The 19449-nt window shown below is 37.1% G+C and overlaps 1 protein-coding gene across 1 annotated transcript in view; it reads right to left on the reverse strand.

Moving 5' to 3' along the window:
• Positions 1 to 19449, reverse strand: part of DENND1B (DENN domain containing 1B) — a 149083-nt gene that overhangs the window by 74308 nt on the left and 55326 nt on the right. Inside the window, exons 5-7 of the mRNA XM_030455220.1 lie at positions 13445 to 13564; positions 5068 to 5137; positions 2409 to 2489 (exon numbers count right to left, since the gene is read on the reverse strand). Of these exons, the coding sequence (XP_030311080.1) occupies positions 2409 to 2489; positions 5068 to 5137; positions 13445 to 13564 (271 nt within the window). The remainder of the gene's footprint in view (positions 1 to 2408; positions 2490 to 5067; positions 5138 to 13444; positions 13565 to 19449) is intronic.

Here is a 19449-nt window from a genome sequence, read left to right on the forward strand (position 1 = left end):
CATCCCTCATAAACTGCAGCTACAGAATGTGTGTTATTGGGACAGACAGGTGAGAGTGGAACAGTCCCTAACTGGAGCAAGACACTGGAGCAACCCTTCAGACCAAGGGTTACTGGGAAACATTATGTGTCCAGCCACTGGTCATAATTTATGGATTATAATATACAAGCAATCCTAAGTATCACTGTGATCTGCCATCTAAACCCCTCTTCAGTGTCTGTGAGCTTCATCCTGCTGCATAACTGAGTGACTGGGGGGAGGGATCTCTAACTCTGCATCATGAAATTTTAACTAGACACCCTGGCACAATGAAAAGCCACTTCATGATGTCATTTCTCTAATTATTTTCAGACTGTAACTTCTTTTTAATTCTATTACACCTGGCAGTTCCAGTCTAGATTATTTACAATATATGAGGAGCAAGAAACATGAATATAAAACACCAGCCAGATATGGTTGGAGTTGAAAATGCCCATAAATATTTCCCTGCTTCCTGATACACTGAGCTTAAAAATGAAGAGAAGCCTGTAGATCCAACAAGCATTCTGATGCAGGCTCACCTACCCCTTCCTACTCTGCCTTCTCTGATCCCACAGTATTTGCTCAACTGTTCCTGCAGCTGAGCATTTGGCAAAAGGTCTGCATTTAGATAACCACTGTTCAGCTAAAAAGATTACAAAACTCCTTGATGCAACAAGCTACTGGGAATAAGATACAGTGGGGGCAAAAATAGAATTCCAAAGTCAGGTAATACTGAAATAAAAGCATCAAGAATCAACTTTATAGCAAACCATTTGTCATCTCAGTGTTGCCAGCTACATACACCACAACCCCCATTTTCAGGTTCATCAAAACATTCATTTTGAGGTAGGCAAGTTCTATGCAAGGTAAATTGCAATGCTTGACAGTGACAGGCAGTAACACTTTGCAAAAAATGCAAGGAAAAATATATTTAAAAGTTCTCTAGGACCCTCTGAAACACAGTAGGCTTTTTAAACAACTTTATAAAGCTTTTTAGAGTTGCCAAATTAGAATTGCTTCTAATAATGCAATAAATTATGTCAAAATATTATTTGATATACAGAGGTCTTGGCAAAGGTACTATGAATTGAAAATAATTGGAAAATATTACACTGACAACAGAAAGGAAAAAACTTATCAAAAGAAACAACTCCAACTGCAGTCTCAAAAACCAGTAGGTTGCTCTGATGAAAAACCTCATACAAGACTGGAAGGATTTCCAAAGGCAGTGGATTAGCACTGTTTGAGGGGGAAAACATGAGGCCTCTACAGCCTAGTTAAAAAAGTGTAACAAGGAATTTGAAATGTGACAAATTAAAATAGAGGTAGCATGTTAAGTGGCCAGGGTGAGTAACTGGTGGGGTGGAAGTGGGAAACTCCCCATTTCTGTATGGCTTCATAGCAGGGCCAGATGCTTTTCTACTGCCTGTGCTTACTTGACTTGAAGCATTGGGCTCACTTCTAAAATAAAGGAGTTTGAAGTAAAAGAAAATGACACAAAGAAGGTCAAGATAAATAATCTAATGATAGTTCAGTGTGTGCATAAGGGAAGCTATTATAAAATCACTTCTTTCTGCACTCTGCAAACTGTGATAGTTCAATCAAGCAGCTACTTGTGGGCAGTAATTGTACAGATGCTGTGAACATGAGCAGTGTCTTGCAGAGGCTCTGTATCAGCTCTGTATCAGCTTTGCATCTCATGCAGGCACTACAAATGAATTTAAACATGCATCCATATGCTACTTCTGTTAAAAACTTCAGGAAGTGTAGCAGTGACAGGCTCATTTTTTGCTGTTTCTGTGCCAGCATCACTTCACCATACTATTTATGTCCACTCCCACACCACAACAAGTTGTAACACAAAAGCAAGGTGGGTCTGGACATGATCTTTCACCTAGATGTGCTGAAAGTTTCATGTAAGGCAGTGAACTTCTGCCATAATTTTTGCATGATTAAGCAAAAGTAGGAAGATGAGAAAGAATCCAGCTCACTCAAGTTTCTGTCCAGTCCTGCAAATCTACCCACTCTGACATAAAAGGCAATAAAACAGAGTTAGTGTCTCCTGATTCGCAGCAGGAGAAACTAAAATTATCTACATAAAACAGCTGGAAGCACAAAAAAGTAGTTCTAGCACTGCCAGATCCCACTGTGGTTTACTTTCTCATCCAAAGAGCACAATTCAAATTTCTGCTTCTTTATGACATTAAGAGAGCAACATGAAACAGAAAAATTCTATTCTGCAAAGAAAAAGGAAAAAAAAAAGATTATCCAAGCCAGATAATGATGGGAAGCAAGATAAGTTTACTCTTTACAAAGGGTACTTTATTTGCTTTGTTTCAACCTTATTTTATAGTAATAGGAGTAGAATTCAAAAAGAGAAAACTTACCACACTTAAACTGACTAAAGCATTCGCCTTTGGCACAGGATGGCTGTACAATGATTTTAACAAATCATTTGAGTCATTTTCCTATAGGGAATATTTTTAAAGGTAGATAATTATTGCAGAAAAACTGAAACATTTGCATTTACTACACATCAAACTAAATATTGACAAATATATATATATATTTCATGAGAAAGAATTGCAATTTGCAGGGAAGTATTTAAATATTAAGCATAAAGTTCATGCCAATTTTCTATCTCAGGAAATTACTCTATCTACAAGTTAAGGCAATCTCTTAGGTAAGTCCCCATTTACTCCTTAAATTAATCACATTACTTTCAACTGAAAATGGTGGTCTGTGCATCTTAGACATCTTCCTTAAACTGTTAGCCATGATATTTGTCTATTCAAAGTTTTATTAAATATGCAGCTACACAGTGGTATTGTATACTTTAAAATTATTCCTCAGAGCACATAAAACAGTTTATAAGGTTTACAAAAAGTACATGCAGCTACCAGCTTTCACTAGGATCTCCTACCTTGACCTCTAAAAGAAATTGTTTCTTGGGAAAGAGATGTGGCTGGAGTTTTTGTTTGGTTCAGGGGGTTCATTCAGTTTAGAGTTTTTGTTCATGCAGATTAAATACTTTTTGTCAAAGTAAAACCAAAAATATCAGTTTGCTTCTGAAAGAATGATAATGTTACTGGATATCATACTACTAAACAAGCCATTGGGTCTGTCTCTTGGTCAGATTAAGAGTGAGCCAGGAGGAAGCAATGCCACCCAACAGCCTCCTCAGCAACAGGCATGGCACAAGGCAATTCTAAAAAATAATTCCGTACATTGCTAAAACTTTCTGACCCATCAAACATTTTTTAGCATACAGAACAACAAACTTATAATGCAGCAACTTAAAATGGTTGCAGTAATGGCTGCACTGACAGAACACGGGGGAAGACAATCTCCCCCTTCTGTCAAATACAACCTCAACATTTTTTCCTGTTTGTCCTGGTTTGGGCCAGGATAAAGGTGATTTTCTGTCTTGTACTTTTGCTTTTAGCTAAGTTTCTCAGATAGTGTGTGCTTCTAGGATTGATAACACTTGATGTTTATAGTTACTGCTAGAGACTGGTATGCAGAGCCAAGGACACTGCTCAGCTCTGAGGAAAACATTTTACCGTCCAGGAGGATACAGAGGTCCCACCTGAACCCTCCTTTGGGGAGGAACAGACAAGATAGATACCAGAATTGACCAAACAGAGTATTCCATCCCATATACGTCACACTCAGTATAAATTTGAGGCATCACGAGGGCCGAGCCAGATCTTTTCCTGATTTCCTGCTTCCCTTCCTTCACCCGGCATCCTGGAAGGATCCTGTCCATTCATCTGCCTGTGGTCCTGATCCGTGCCAGCCCATATCTGTGTGTTCCTGCCTCCAGTTCCCGACTGCTGCCGACTCCAGGAGTCCAGCCTGGACTTTCCCAGGGCTGCCCTACAGCCTCGGTGGTGACGTGAGAGTTATTGGGGGGAAGGGGGAGGAATGTGGTTTCCATTTTCCTGTATATTTGTATATATTTAGTAATTTTTCCTATTTATCATTACTGTTCATTAAAGTCGTGTAGTTTAGTTTCCAACCCATAAGTCTCTCTCCCTTATTCTCTCTCCTTTCTCTATCAAGGAGAGAGAGATTAATAGAGAGCGTCTGTTATTCGGTTTAATTGCTGGGCCAGTGTTAAACCGTGACACTGTTACAGTGAAATCAGGGACTCTCATTATATCATTTCTAAGACTTAAACATATTCCACAGTTAACTTTATTTAAACACAGCTAACCCCACAACTTCCTACTGCTTTTTCTTTTTATGTAAAGGATTATCATTGCCTATAGTCCATTTATTATACTATACTGCACAATAATTACTTATTCTTTAGTTCATATATTCTTGAAATGTCAGCTTTTCCAGTCTACTGCACAAGTCTTGCTGTTGAGGCTTTTTTTTTTTTTTTTTTTTTTTTTAATTACAATCTAGTGTATCAATACAGTTAAAGCAGAAAGGTATAGCTTTAATGGCTTCAGTAAAGCAAGATGCCATTCTTTCCTTTCCTGTGCAATCCTGGAATATGTCTAATTGCTCATGAATATGCAAACTAAACTATCATGATTCTTCACCAAATGTTGCAAGTAATTTTGTCTTGCTAGCTGAAATGACAGAATTACAAGAGGTAGTTTTAAGTTAATATGAAGGGTGAAACAGTACATCATATTTTATGCAGTTCTGAAAAAAACGTGTTTGTAACTGATAATCAGATAGTTCCAGAGTCCTACAGTTTACAATCAATATGTCACACAGAGCTCCAGCAATGTGACACTTTACTCACACTTCACCCAAGACTTGTTTATGCTAAGACTGGCACTTTATAAAGGTAAATTCTCAGCAGCTTTTTAAGATTAATGTGGGATTCAAGTGACAGTGGCAGCTGTATCTTCAGATTCTTAGAATTTCAATATGAAATTAATGTAAAAAGAATGTCAAAACATGCTTCTAAATTCTGCTAAAACTTTAAACTTTTAAACAGTATAGAATCACTTTACAGCACTCCAAATGTGACAATTGTTCCAAGGAAAATATTTTACCAAAAAAAAGAGTATCTAATAATACCTGTTCTTTAGCCAAATAATCTGCCAGGGTATTTAGGAGCCTGTAGTAGACTTCAAACCATGGTAGATAACTAAAGCAGGAGGGAAAGAAAGCATTTTAATAAAATATCAATGTACCTTTTCTTGTGCTTATAAAATACTACTCGTATTAATATGAATTGCACATTTTTATAATATTGCTACAAATAAATAAAATGTATATATAAACCTTTTTGCCACAAATGTAATGGTACATCACTGGTAGACAGTAGCAAAGCTACATATTTTTATGCTGGACAGCTACTTGAATTTCTATTATCCTTAGATTAGCTCATAATACTTTCAGGTCTCGTTATTTTGAAGGCACAAGAAATAATTTTAAATGTTACAAAACCACATTCCCATTATCTTTAATTGTTACAGCATTCAGTAGTCAGATTATTTGTGATTTTTAAATTCTATGTCCAGTTGTACCTGGTCGACTGATAGAATTGTTGTTTCCTTGGAGAAGAAAAAAATTTCACCTGGGCAGACCCATATCTGACAAGTGGTGCAATGCTATACATTAGTAGAGATGTCATATTATAAGTAAAAATACTGGTCTTCCCTATAAAGTCATTCCTATAGGTAGAATTCACTTAAATGAGAGAACCTTGACTAATATTGTAAACATACAGCATATTAATACCTGCATACTTAACAGACTTTTAATACAAGTCTGCCTCCCATATGCATATAATACTCTCAGTGATTTAAACAGAACTGAGATAAATGAGACACAGCTGAAGAGCATGAGAAAAAAAACCTCAAATACAGTGGCATCAGTTCCATTTTTTGCTATTTAGAGAACAGTTGCCTATCACAGTGCTATATTTAGTGACTACATGCTACAAAACTTAATAACATAAAGATAATCACTATAAGCCTATGTTACAGATGTATTAAGTCTGGTAAACCTAATATTACCACTACAAATCACTCCTTATCTACAAATTACACCATTCTCATTTCTGTTAGAATTTCATCATAAAGAACATTGCTAAAATGGTAATAGTATAGTTAATGTTAGTCATATGAAATTAGAAGGGGGGTGGGAGGGAAAAAAGGGATGAAATGTTTTAATTAATTTTTATGCTCATATGTAACACTACCCACTTCAATATTCAGGACATAGTAATTCCACAGATACACTTTCAATGTATTTCTTAAAAGCTTCAGAATGTTTTATGGACAGACCTTAAAATTTAAAATTTATCTGTTTTTGGAACATGCTAACTGCAAGTGAAAAAGCCCAGTATGCAGAACCTAAATGTTTTCCCTGAGAGGAAATGGAAATCTGTTAGTGGCAACTGTGGCTCGTAAGAAGTCATTTACTTTTGTGCAGTGCATGCAGTAAGGTTCATGTTTTCTTTGTAAAACCTCTGTTCTCAGTACCAAGGCTTTAGAAACAGATCCCAGTTCTTAGGACAAAAACAGTGGACAGCAAAAATCTGAACATAGTTACAGTTATGCAATTTCTAACAATCTTTCTTTGCTACCCTTATAAAAGCTTATCTGCTGTTCTTAAATAAGTAATAAACAAAACAAAAACAAAAAAAAAGAAAAAGAAAACAAAACAAACAAACAAAAAACCCAAAACAAACCAAAACAAAAAAAGAGGCAAGTCAAAGAGGCAATGATTTCTTTCAGAGCCACTGGATTAATGTTCTCAATCACACTTTACCATGCACTGTACCGGCTATTAATCAAAACTACACCAACCCCTTAATGCTTACAGACACTTTTAATGCTTGGTATTGTTGACAGTAGTTAAGGTGTGACATTATTGCATTTGTTTTTCAATATATTCTTCTACAATCATCAAATTTACTTCATTGCACCTGTGTAAGTCCACTCACTGCTTACAGGCATGAATGCTACTCGCCCTTGTAAAACACCCATCATAGTAGCACCTAAAACATCTGCTCCTTGAGTTTTCTTTCACCTGGGACTCCTGTTTTATTATTTTCTGATATGATGTTAACCTGCTCTTACATACTATGGAAATGCATTGTAGACAGGTGAATGAAACTGCTCACTACAGCGTTGAGAGTACCTCTGAATTTCAGAGTTTCTGAACAATTTTACAGTCTAGAACCACCAAAGGGACTGGGACACTGTTTTAGCATTTTGTCCAAATCAAGGTATGAGTTAGGAACAAATGGCAAAGTATTTTTACAACACATTTTATCACAAATGGGTGAGATGATCTAAAAGCTTCACAGTTTTTTTGCTATACTCGCTGCATAAGAAGTGTACATCACCCTGGAAAATTTTGCATAGGATACTCTTATCTGACAGTATTCTATAATAATAAATGCTATTTCAATAAGATATTAACTGTATCTCAACTCACCTCTTATTGTGAAAAGAAAAACAAAATGTAATTTTTAAGTCTGTGTATAAAAGGGTCAAGTTCATTATTTGAAATTAATGAACCCTAGCAAAAGCCAAGGGACATTTTTCTTTTATATGGCAAGGCATGCTGACCAGAGTACCCATAGGAGAATTCCTTACAATATTCTCATTGGAGAATTTCTTCCCTTAGCACAGTCAGGCTGATGATCCAATGCCATTTCTTCATGTAAGGAAACCACAAAGAAAAACCTTGTAAAAACAAACTCCTTGAACACGGTTTAAAAATGCCAGTTTCCTTTCTGAGCTGAACAACTGGAAAAACAATTGCTTTAAGCCCTGTAACCACAGACAAGAGGTTAATATAATTTCAACATGCCTCTTAAACTTGAAAAGTTAAGGTAATCGAAACAAGTACTCCATTACCCTCTCTGGCATTAAACCAAAAGCCACTGAGCACTGCATTTTGCTTCTTTTTTACATAATCTTCACTTCTTCAAAAGCATGGTCTAATTGCAAAAGTTTTTGTCAATATTTTTAATTATACTCTTTCCATTGCAATAAATTATTATAAAGACATACTGGGAAGCAAAAAAAGTTTCTTTTGTATTTTTTCTGCTATGAATTTGCTGATTGCTACTAATTCAGTATAATAAGGAATTGTTACATTTTTTGTCTTCATAAATAAAGACTGAATCTGTGTGTGTGCTTATACAATGCCTCCCTGCATTAAAAGCTAAACATAAAAAGCAGATTGTGTTCAATATAAAGATAGTATTCAGGTGGCATTTTAAACTCAATTCAAATAGTTTTTTATTTTGTAACATCTTCAACGATGTCAAGCAACAGTTTTGGCCTCAAATCACAGGTTGATTTTGCAAGTACATGGTAATAACCTTCACTCTACTAAATAGATTTATTCATTGATGACATTCATTCACCATGATACAGGCTTTCCATCTTTATCCAGTACATTGTATTGGATAAAACACTGTATGTGGCACATGTTTGTGAGATAGTTAAAAACCAGAAGCATTATAGGTAGAAGAATCTTTCGGCTTGTCCTGTTAGCAAACACTGCAAAATTATTTCATTTTTGTTTAGCACAGGACTAGTCTATGTCCAGAAAATTTATTCAGCACTCAGATGTCCACTGACACCTCTTAAGTTGGGTAACAGTTTTTTTCATGTTTGTGCAGAACTGCACTGACTGCAAAAAAAACAGTTTCGAAATGGCTGAGTTTAACAGAGGAGACCTCTGATATATTACTACTAACTCAAAACTGTCACATTAATATGTACCTTAACAACAGATAAAGTCAAAATTAATGTTCATTAATAGAAAGACCCTACTACCATACCTCATAAAATTATTTGAGCAGTGCATTTCATAATTAATTAGCTGTCTTACAAAATGTCAAAAGGTTATCAATGAAGCCCCTTCAGAGTAGATAAAACAGGAAAAACAGGGCATTCATTTTCAATTCTAATGTATTTACAAAACCTAAACTTTAATAAAAATAATTTCAGTTCTTAAACTATAGAACCTCTAGCGGTTCCTTGCCTATTTTTCTTTAACTGTGCACATCTCTGCATTCCTCATGTGACAATTAATAACTGTTTCAAAAATAAAGACACAAGGCAAAAATCAAGCAGCCTCCAACAACATTCAAGAATTTCTCTGCAGCTGCCACAAAACACTTTTCCCATAGTAAAGAAAAAGAGAAAAACATACCCAATATTGTTTAAATAGATACATATTCCCTGGTTAAGAATACAGCGGGCTTTATTTAAAAGTAGAGCCACTGCCTGTCACAAAGGCAAGAGCCCACAATATTTCATGGTTAATTAAAAATATACTTCACATTTTCTTTTAATCCAAATGAGCCATAAGGCAGGAGCTCAGACTTTTATTCAAAGTCAGGCATAACCCTTGTTTCTGTAAGTAGACTTCCACCTCACTAGTGCTTCCACTATAGCTCTGATAAAACTTTTACATTCACAAGTCAAAGGTTAAATAAAGGAGAGGAAATGTTTTCTGTCAAAGAGTCAGGTAACCACTAACAGTCCTGAACTATCAGCAGGAATCTAACTTCTAGTAATCAAATAAAACTAAGGAAACTGCCTTTCCGTAGCTAAATGTCTAATGTCTAGGGGCTACTTTTCTGTCTGGAAAATTGACACAAAATGTGTAAAATTGAAACATTCTGCTTCTAAGGGATTTGCCTAAAGGAAGGGAGAGAAAGCTTTAAGCTTGGTCTGAACTGAAGAACTACAAAGGCTCAGCACATAAACCTGTCTTCCTTATTAAAGTATTTCATTTGGAAATGTAGGTGACAATTGTACAGTCATAAAATTAATGAAACCTAAGACTAAGCATTTTAATGATGCATTTTGCATTCCTCTGGATACATAACAATACATAACCTCAGAGTCCATCAACAGTTGGCAGATTTTTAACAAAACACATTTCAGTAAAATTATTTGCACTTTATACGAAACCTGTTCAGGTAGCAAAACCAATTTCATCTACACCCAAAAATTATCATTCCTCCTGCAAACATCAGTGATATTTAGAAACAATACCCAGAATTGTCTCCTATTATTCAAAAGGGAACATGGATTGTTCTACTGTGACACTTCAAATCTCAACTGGCAGAATTATTATTCAAATTAAAATATATCAAGTAGAACAAGAATAAAAGATCCAGTATAGTATATATATGAGCACAACAAAGTATTACATTTTTGCACCCCTTGCTCTTATGGGACTGCATTAGATAAACAGTTTGTGGAGAGGGAGGAGGGGACACAGAAGGAGTCACCTAGAGCGTCACAAAGCAGTCATGCAGTTTATAGAAAAACAAAATAAAGCTTTCAAAGGAATGACACAGAACTTCTGGAGAATTATCCAAGATTTATTTTCTCATTTTACTGTGATTTTGCACTTGCTTGCACTTTGAGTTTGACAACATCAGTCAAGCTCTGCATGATCATTTTAGACAATCCTGTGTGACAACTAAGTTCTTTTAAACAATTGCCTGGTATATCTACCTTGGGGGATCTTTATTTCACTGTGTAAACATATAGAGAACTTACACAAAACATTATGATATGGCAAAAAATTCTGTTTACAGAATTCATATCGCTGTTTACATAAATGGTTTTAAAAAAAAACATACAATTTTGAGGAATTCTCTATGTAAAAGCCTATTTCCTGTTTCAAACAATCCACTTTAAAGCAAGACCATCTGGGTGCAAATTCAGAGATGATCTGCTTTAATTAGTGTTTCAGATGAAGAATGAATTTTAGAGAGGTGTCACATAAACCAGTAGACTTTAATCTTAGAAGCAATTTTAGGTTGTTGATGTAAAACCTGAGGACCTGAGGCCTTTTCTTCAATTTTCAGTTAAGAAGCCTGTTCAAATCCTACCTCTTTAGCTGCCCTGGCATGAGTTAACCTGTTCCTGTACCATCCACAAAAGAGTCACAAGAGAAAAGTTGTGTCCTGTTCACTCAGCAGCCTACCCAAATCTCTATAGTAGTTACTTTTCATGACTTTGGTTTGTCCCTGCTCTTTTTTTCAGAGATTCTCTACTTAGATTTTAGATTACCTTTTCGCTTAGTTCATTTTTCTTAGTTTCATTTTTTACCTGTCTCTAATTGTCTTTGTTAATGCCCCTGACAGCAAACTTAATAAGTTCCTCATTTGAGGTGATTTACATGTAAGTATGAAAGTAGATGTGTAGTTAGACATAGTATTTATGTACACCTATTTATGTACACTTCTGTGTTTCTATACAAGTCAATGACTATTGTGTACATATCTGTAAAAGACAGATTGCTCATCCAGAGCTGTGTATGTACACACCGTGAATATAAATTTATTTTATTTTGATATCAGATAAAGTGTGAACATGAATACACACTCTATATAGAAAGACAGCATTTGTTTGTTAACATTTCTTTGATTCTCGTTAATTTAAGATCAACAAGCATGAGAGTCAGATAAAATGCCTTAAATCTGCTAGTGATTGTTTCACTTGGTTATGTCTAATAAATCTTGGATTCAGAGCAGAAACCAGACTAAAAACTAAAACACAAGATGGAAATACCAGTACATTCTTTCTGTCTGAGCTAAATAAAACACACATAAACTGGAGAGAAATGGACTACCAAGCCAGAAGCACAATGCTATGAAGATAGTGTTGTTAAGCACTCAGCTATGGATTATACATTGGAAATTGTCACAACAAAAGTAACAAAGGCAATGTTTTGACCACAGCTAGGTGAAAAATTACAGCTTGCCACTTTCATTTAACTAGATATTTCTAAGTAGTTAATACCACTAGTTATTTCTAGCAAGTAACAGACCATTTACTAATCTTTAGCTGATGTATGTCGGTGGGGAAATGATAAAAAAAATGCCCTAGTTTACACCAGATGAGAATGTGTCCTTTGCTTTGCAGCACTACATCCAGCAGTAGCTTACTTGAGTGTGCACAGCTGATGAAACTTTTGTTAGCACAGCATTATAAGCCAGACAGCCAGTGTAGGGAATACAAGAGAAAAAAATTTGTTTCTAGCTTGATGAGGGAAGAAAAGGCTAACACAGTGAGAAGACCTAAAAGCATAAAGATACATTTTCTCTCTAGGATTTAACAATATACATCAACAAAAGGTATCATAGAGGAAATGATTAAGTATTATGCACTCCAAAATCCTATGAATTAAATCTTTCTGAAGTATTGTCAAAGAAGTATAGTCAGAATCACAGAAAGTCAATTACTTCCACAATACAATCTGTTCCTTTTGTCCTTTTCATGACATGGAAGTAATTATTTTTTTTGCAACAGTTATAGCAAATAACTTTCTTTTCAATAACTTGCCCACAAATACACAGTGTACTGATTCTCAACATTAGTTTAGGATCTGTTTAAAAGCTCACAAAAGCCTTGATCCAATATATCAATAATTTTAAGTACTACTCTACTAGTTTCTGTACTGTCTGATCTTTTTTTTCCTGTCCATATGTTCTTTCATTGATAAGTTGCTGCTGGGTTTGTCTCCCTAACTCGTGGTCTGTGCCAGTGACAGCTTCCACAACTGCCCAACTTCCATGTTGTCCGAATACCTGATATTCTGTGTTTCTCCATAAGTTTCCTAAGCTTATTCTCTAAAATTCTCCATGATGCCCCACTGCTGCCAATGGGTTTGGCAGCACATAACTCCTCATCCACCTTGTGTTTGGGGATACTCACTTGGTAGGCAATTCTACTTCAAGCTTGCTCTTCTCATGTGCTACTGAACTGGTTGTTTCCATTTCCTCTATGGCCATTACAGGCTCTTAAACTAAGTGGCAAATTTGCTTTTTAAATAATGTACTGTACTTAATAATTTAATTTAAAGGATTTTAGGACAGCTGAACATAATTTATTGTCTTTACCAAATCAATTATCTTACAAGAGAAGAAAGAAAAAGCAGAGAGACCAAGTATTTCAGTGGGGTCAATTTCTCCATTATCAGTATCTCTTTTGCAGTACAGCAGAACGCCCTTTATTGAGAATTATCTAAATCTGGTGTTTCTTATATTAGATAAAGTCTGTCCAAAGAACATGGAAGAGACACCCAAAACTCGTATTTCCAGGAGGAGAATACAAAACAGTGTACTCTGTTGTTAAATTTACTGGATACTTGTCAAAGATCTCATTAGGAAGGAAAAATATCCACACATCCAAAGCCTGCAAAGCTGCAGTGTATTGTTCTCTGCTTTTAAGCAAAAATTTCATGTTATTTAAAGAGAATTACTTAGCCTTACACAAGAATACCATCACATGGGGCTTGGAAGCATTTTTCATGTGAAATCAATGGTAACATTGTTATAGAGAAAGGGTATCCTGGTAGGAGAAGTAGAACACATTATCAGGGCATCTGCAGAAGGTATTTTTTTCTTCTGTTTTTCTTATATTCACTCCTTGATTTGATTTCTTTTATACCAGCTTACCTTAAAATACAGAGGCAGACCTTGCCTCCTGACGTCAAGCGGCAAAATCCAAACCTTTGCTTACTTTCAATGTCGGTGAGCACGAAGGTGAAATGCTGTCCTACCTGGTTCTGGGACACCCTGAAAAATAAGATGCAGACATAAACCCACTAAATCACATAAGATGTGAACAGTGAAGTCTTTGGTCTACAGCATTTTAATGCTCAAGCTTCCCTATCCTTCCCTCCCTTCCTGCTCTCCAGGCTGCCTCCTGTACCCCCTGTACCCTGAGTCAGGGTCCTTCCTTCTGCTGATCCCCCACCCCGTACTCCAGCTGATATGCTCCACAAGATCTGCCCCTAGACTGAACAACAGGGCATTTCATAAAGTCTTTTCCTAAGAAAGGCCCAAGCAGAACCAGTACAAGCCTGCCACAGCACCTCTCACACACAGCAAGCTTTAAGCACACCTCAAAACTGGAACACGGTAGCCAAAATGAAAGTTAAAAATTCTACAAATAATGTATTATATGTTATAACACAGGCCTGGCTTAAGACAGCCATTAGAAAGCTGCCTTGTTTCGGGTTTTTTTTCCCCTTCAGAATAGCTTCGTTGTTTAGACCCGTGGCCTTCCCAGAAACCCACACACATCTTCCTCCCTCCTTTGTGCTACACATCACCCAAAACACAACTTATTTCCAAGTTCATTTTCTAGAGCAAACTTCTTCAGTTCTGCAAATGTAAAAGCCAAAAAATAACTAAGACTGAACAGCATGAGAGCTAAAATAATAAGCAATAATGTCTCCAACACCGCATCAAAACACGTAGCCACTTGAGGCAGAATACACAGTATCTCCTTGCCTGATGTTCCAACTCCTCTCACCCCCAAACACTGCCTCAGCTGCTGCCTTTAGTTCTCAGTTTCTGCCTTCCCTCCAGTGTCACCTTTGACTCCTCATACTCATCTCCAGGAACCAGACCCAACCTCTATTCCTGACCCCTCAGTTTCTGGTTGACAGTATGAACCTTTTCCCAATTTCTTTTTAAGAAGAAATTGCACCTTCACTGTCTCTTCTCTCCTTAATGCTCTCAAGTCAGGCACCTTTCAGTCCTGTGCAATCTGTCAGCTTCAGATGGAGAAATCACTGAGAGCATGGGAGGAACCCACTTTTCAGTGTAGCCAGACTTCAGTGCTCTTCATAGAAGTTGCAAAATACATTCAATGTAAGCATTTTAGATCACAAATAAACTGTATCTTAAGTTCAGTCACTGATAGGTATCAAAAGCAATACAAATATGTACTGCTTTTTTTCCCATAATCTTCCAAAGAGAACCAGCTTTACATAGATATACATTTTCAGCCAGAATGAATCACAGTATGGCTAGGGCTGGAAGGCATCTTTAATGAGTTAATTAATATCAAATTAAAACAAAGTTGTAATGGGGAGTGTGTGGGGATTTGAAATGTAGTATATATGGCAGTTCTGCCTGTAATTCTATTGTCCTCTGTACTTTTCCCATTCTTACATGATCTTTCTGCAGCAGAATACTTAAGCACCAGCAAATAAGAGCTATGATTAACATGTGTCATATGCAGTTCATTCTTAGATACCAAGCTGAAAAAGAATTCCCATGGAAGCTGAAAACCATCACAGATCTCACTTTCTTCCTATTTAAGAGCACAAAATAATTATTCTTAATTATTTTAATTTATCACAATAATTTATCCCCTGCTTGAGTTGGCTTTTTTGGTTGTGGGGTTTTACTAAATCTCCACCAAAATAAAATGTGAAAAAGTTCCCTAGAAAAGAATAAATTAAAAGATGGTCAAAGGGCAAGAAAAGTTACACATGCACATCACACTGCTTAACACGTGTGTGACAAAAGCTTAAAGATGAGTTAAGTGACACCACTACCCAGATTGCAGTCACCCATTCTTTTCAGTTTGGTCTAATTCCTCATGAACATCCAGTGTTGAGGCTGAAACAAAAGCCTGTGCTGAGCATACAAAGCATTACAAGATACCTTTAGCCCAATACAATCACTAGAAACCCCTGATAATTAATGGACTTGGTTTAGTTATGTAATTAAGCTCAAGTCATAAAGATAAGCATTTCCCTTGCTTGTCTCCAATAGACTGGGACAAGACTGTGCTCTTTGAACAGTAAATGCTGAATGCCTTTCACTCAGTCCATTTTTCAGGTTCTGCATAGCTAGGATGCTGCCCATGTGTTATGCCTGATACAACAGAAAGCCATCAATAACAATGCATTACTGCTCCCCTGACAATGATGCCATTTTCAATTTCACATCTTTGCATTTTCCTCTTTATTCCTGAGAGCAGATCCCCACAGAAACCTGCAGAGTGGTTTCAGTATCCCTGGGCATGCTGGGGCAGGGGGCTTGGGCTGTGGCTGGTCAGCTGGCAGCACTGGTAAGGCACCATTTGCAGGTACCTTGGCTGCCTCCTGCTTGTAAGGAACTGGATGGACGAACCATTGGAATCCCCTCCTCCATCAATACTCCAATAGAACAGGTCAGCAGGGGTGGTGCCACACCACTTTTTTGAACACTGGAACAAATTCTCATTAGCATTTCCAAAGGGATCACTGGAGAGGACAGACACAAAGGGGCTGCATATTGCCCAAGTCTTGCATATCAAGGTAAAGATAACATTGAGGATGAAAACAACCGAGGAACAGAAGGGGCTGAAGTCCATTCTGGCTGCTCAGCCGTGATGCCTCAGCCACACTTACTCCTTATGAAAGAAAGGAGACAGCCCTATAAAATGAGGGGCTGCACCGGAGTTTCATTACCACCAACCTTTCCCCATTGGCTGTCCCAACGCTGGATCCAGGACTGGTGATTTTCCGTTCCTCTCTCTTAATTTAACTCTTAACTGTTCTCCTACTCCCTCACTTTCTCTTTCTCTTTCCTAAAATCATTAAGTAACCACAATCTTTTCCAGGTTGCACAGCTTTAACATCCATGTATTATGACTTTTGTGACCTAAATAATCAGCCTTTATGATTGTGCAGCATATATAATAATCATAGTATCAGCTTTAATACCTTCCATAGTTCTTATGTTCAAATATAGACCTTGAGTGACATTTTACCTTAATCTGATAAAAGGGTGTGGGTTGGTTGAGTTTTCCTCTAGCTGTCATAGTTTGATTACCCTATGGGAGAAACCCAGGCCTGGGAGGAGGATTGGATCCAGCCACACCCAGGCTCCTCTCTGAGAAGGAGACTGGAAAGCAAGGGGGTCCAGTCCAAATCCTGGGTTTCCTGACATGACACTGCTCCCACCTCTTCTTTGCTCTGCTGCATCCCACCATTAGGCCTGGAGCTTCCTACAGCCAAAGTGGGAATTTTCTTACACCATAAGAACACCTGGCATGGTTACTGTGGGTTGTCTATGCACCACCTTAAGCCAAAGAGATCATCAATAACTCATAAAAATTAATTTTTATAATAGATGCCCATCTATGCAGGCACTGTGTTTAATGTACTGTGCACATGCATGCCAGGCATATGACTTCTCCATTACTGCTTGAAAACAATTCCTTAGCCCCAAAACCTGACACCAGTTTGGATCACTTGCTTGAAGTTACTTGTGTCCTTCCTTCCCAGAACCTGAAGATGATATGGGAAAATACCCATACTGCAATTAAATATAAAAATGTCACTATACAAGAGCACTTTACAAATAGACTTTCAGTTCTGCTATTGCTATTGCCCCGTAAAGCTATTGTGAGTTCAGCAGGAGGCAAGTCTAATCCCATCTCATCATTCCAACTCAACATCTTCCCTTGTGGCTCATGCCTCTCCCTTTCACTCCACACTCAGGTCGCCCACAAGTCCCACCATTAGAGGCAGGGAGCAGCTCCTGGATCTGCTACTGAACAACAGCAATGATGCCCCTCAAATTTTCCTTAACATGAAAATCAAGACAGGTAAAATGCAATTATTAGACACCAGAATTCCCTATACAAAGTTTTATCTTGACTTTCTATCAGAGTGCAGGACCAGGTGGCAGAGTTTAAAAAGCTTTCTGCAAAGCCCTGTTCTGGTCAGCTATTTGAAGACAGCATGATCTACTCACTTGAGCAGGTCAAGCAGGCACAAATTGTTCTCAACCATCGCTCACCTCCTACTCACTCATTCCTTTGCCTTGCTTTTGACTGACTTTCAACTCCTGCCCTGCATATTTACATTTAATCTTAGTTTAACAACAATAAATCACTAATAGCTAAGAATGTGTGTAAATACTTATTAACCCTGCTGACTACAATGGGCTCTTTCAAGGTTATTACAGTTCACTACAGGAATAAAAATAGTTTTGAAAATTTAAGTGCCTACCTACACAATGCAGAAAAGGCTCTTCGTTACTCGTGGAGTAGGTAAAGAGTAATTTTAAAGATTTTTGTTTACACTAAAGCTTTTGTTCAGGCCTCATTTTAAGGCTGCCTTGAAAGAGATGATTAAATCTCTTCTTCGAACAAAACCCAGAATATCTAATAATTAAATTTATTCCTTGTTCTCAGTAATAACTGCTCTTCTTCCAAATGAATCTGTTTAGGACCTAGAGGTGTTTTAAAATATTTTTGCTTAAAATCTGAAGAATTTTTAAAGAGTTTTGAATTGCAGAGATTTTTCAGAGTTTAAAAACATGAGAGACTTTACTCATGAGAATACAGATTTTGATGACTTAATTTTAAAAGAAAACAAAGTTACTGGTATTAATTTTCAACTGTCAGATACACATACTTGGCCAGTGTAACTAAAGTATACAGTCCTGATTTAAGTTTTGGCAGCTGCTACCTAAACCTGAAAATTCCAAATGTATTTAATCTCCCCACCTGATGCTGAAAAGCAAACTCCACCAGCTATTCAACCTGATTATCTCCAGGCCAGAGAATAGATTAGAAACCCTTTCTTGAAGGACTTTGAAAAGCAGATGTTACAATAGTGGTTCAAGGTGAGGGTGACTGGGGAGACAGTAACCCTAGTTTGGGCCTTCAACTCACTGCTGTACCCAAATCTTAAACTTCAGGGACTGTATTCTCCATCTCAGGTCCAATGACCTATCTCACTTGAGCAATGTACAATGTACAAAGCTACAATAAACTGTAATAAGCAAATTCACAAAAATAAAATAAATAGTTAGCTTATATTTTGTGTTATGTTTCTGACACAAAAATAAAATTAATAGTTAGCTTATAATTTGGGTTATGTTTCTGGCACAATAGAAGCACTAAAAGAAACCACAAACATGGGGGCATTTCAATCACAACACAAGCCTGCTCCATCCAGGGGCCCTGGCCACCATACCTGGCCCAGGCTCAATAGGAGCACGTGGCAGCTCCCTCAGTGTGCCCAGATTTCTCCTCAAATGGCTCCACTTCTGTACACACATGGAAAACAAACAAGCCACAGTCAAAACCAAGTTACACTCTTCCATGGTGCACAGTTCATGCTGCAACCTGTTGTTAACAAGCCTTCTCTTACACATACATTTCACACTACATGCCATCAGACAATGAGATGAAGATGGAAAGAACTCAACTGCACCAAAGCAATGCTGGAAACTTCAGTGCACAACCCAGACTGCAAACTAACCAGCATGAGTGAAGTGTAAGGGAAACACTATTGTTTAATCATCTTCACCTGTACAGATTGAAATAGTTCCCAATTGTTTACTTTTCTTCCTCAACTATTTACTTTAATGTGAACATTTTTGTGTAAAGTATCTTACAATTGCCTTTCACAAGACCTGAAAATCTAATCACTTCCCCAGCCATTGCTTTGCATTTGTCTTCATTATAGCTGTGTTTCTGCACTCAGAATTTTACTAGAAATACCTACAGAAATAGCATTATCCAGAACAGGGTAGTGAAAGTGATGTTACTCCTGCCATCATAACTAATGGGCTGAATCCCATAGATAGATAGATAATGGCTGAATAGATTATGGGCTAATAGATAATAATAGATAATGGGCTGAATTAGAGGCATAGTAATT

The sequence above is a fragment of the Calypte anna genome, chromosome 8 (assembly GCF_003957555.1).
Source record: "Calypte anna isolate BGI_N300 chromosome 8, bCalAnn1_v1.p, whole genome shotgun sequence".
Taxonomy (NCBI): domain Eukaryota; kingdom Metazoa; phylum Chordata; class Aves; order Apodiformes; family Trochilidae; genus Calypte; species Calypte anna.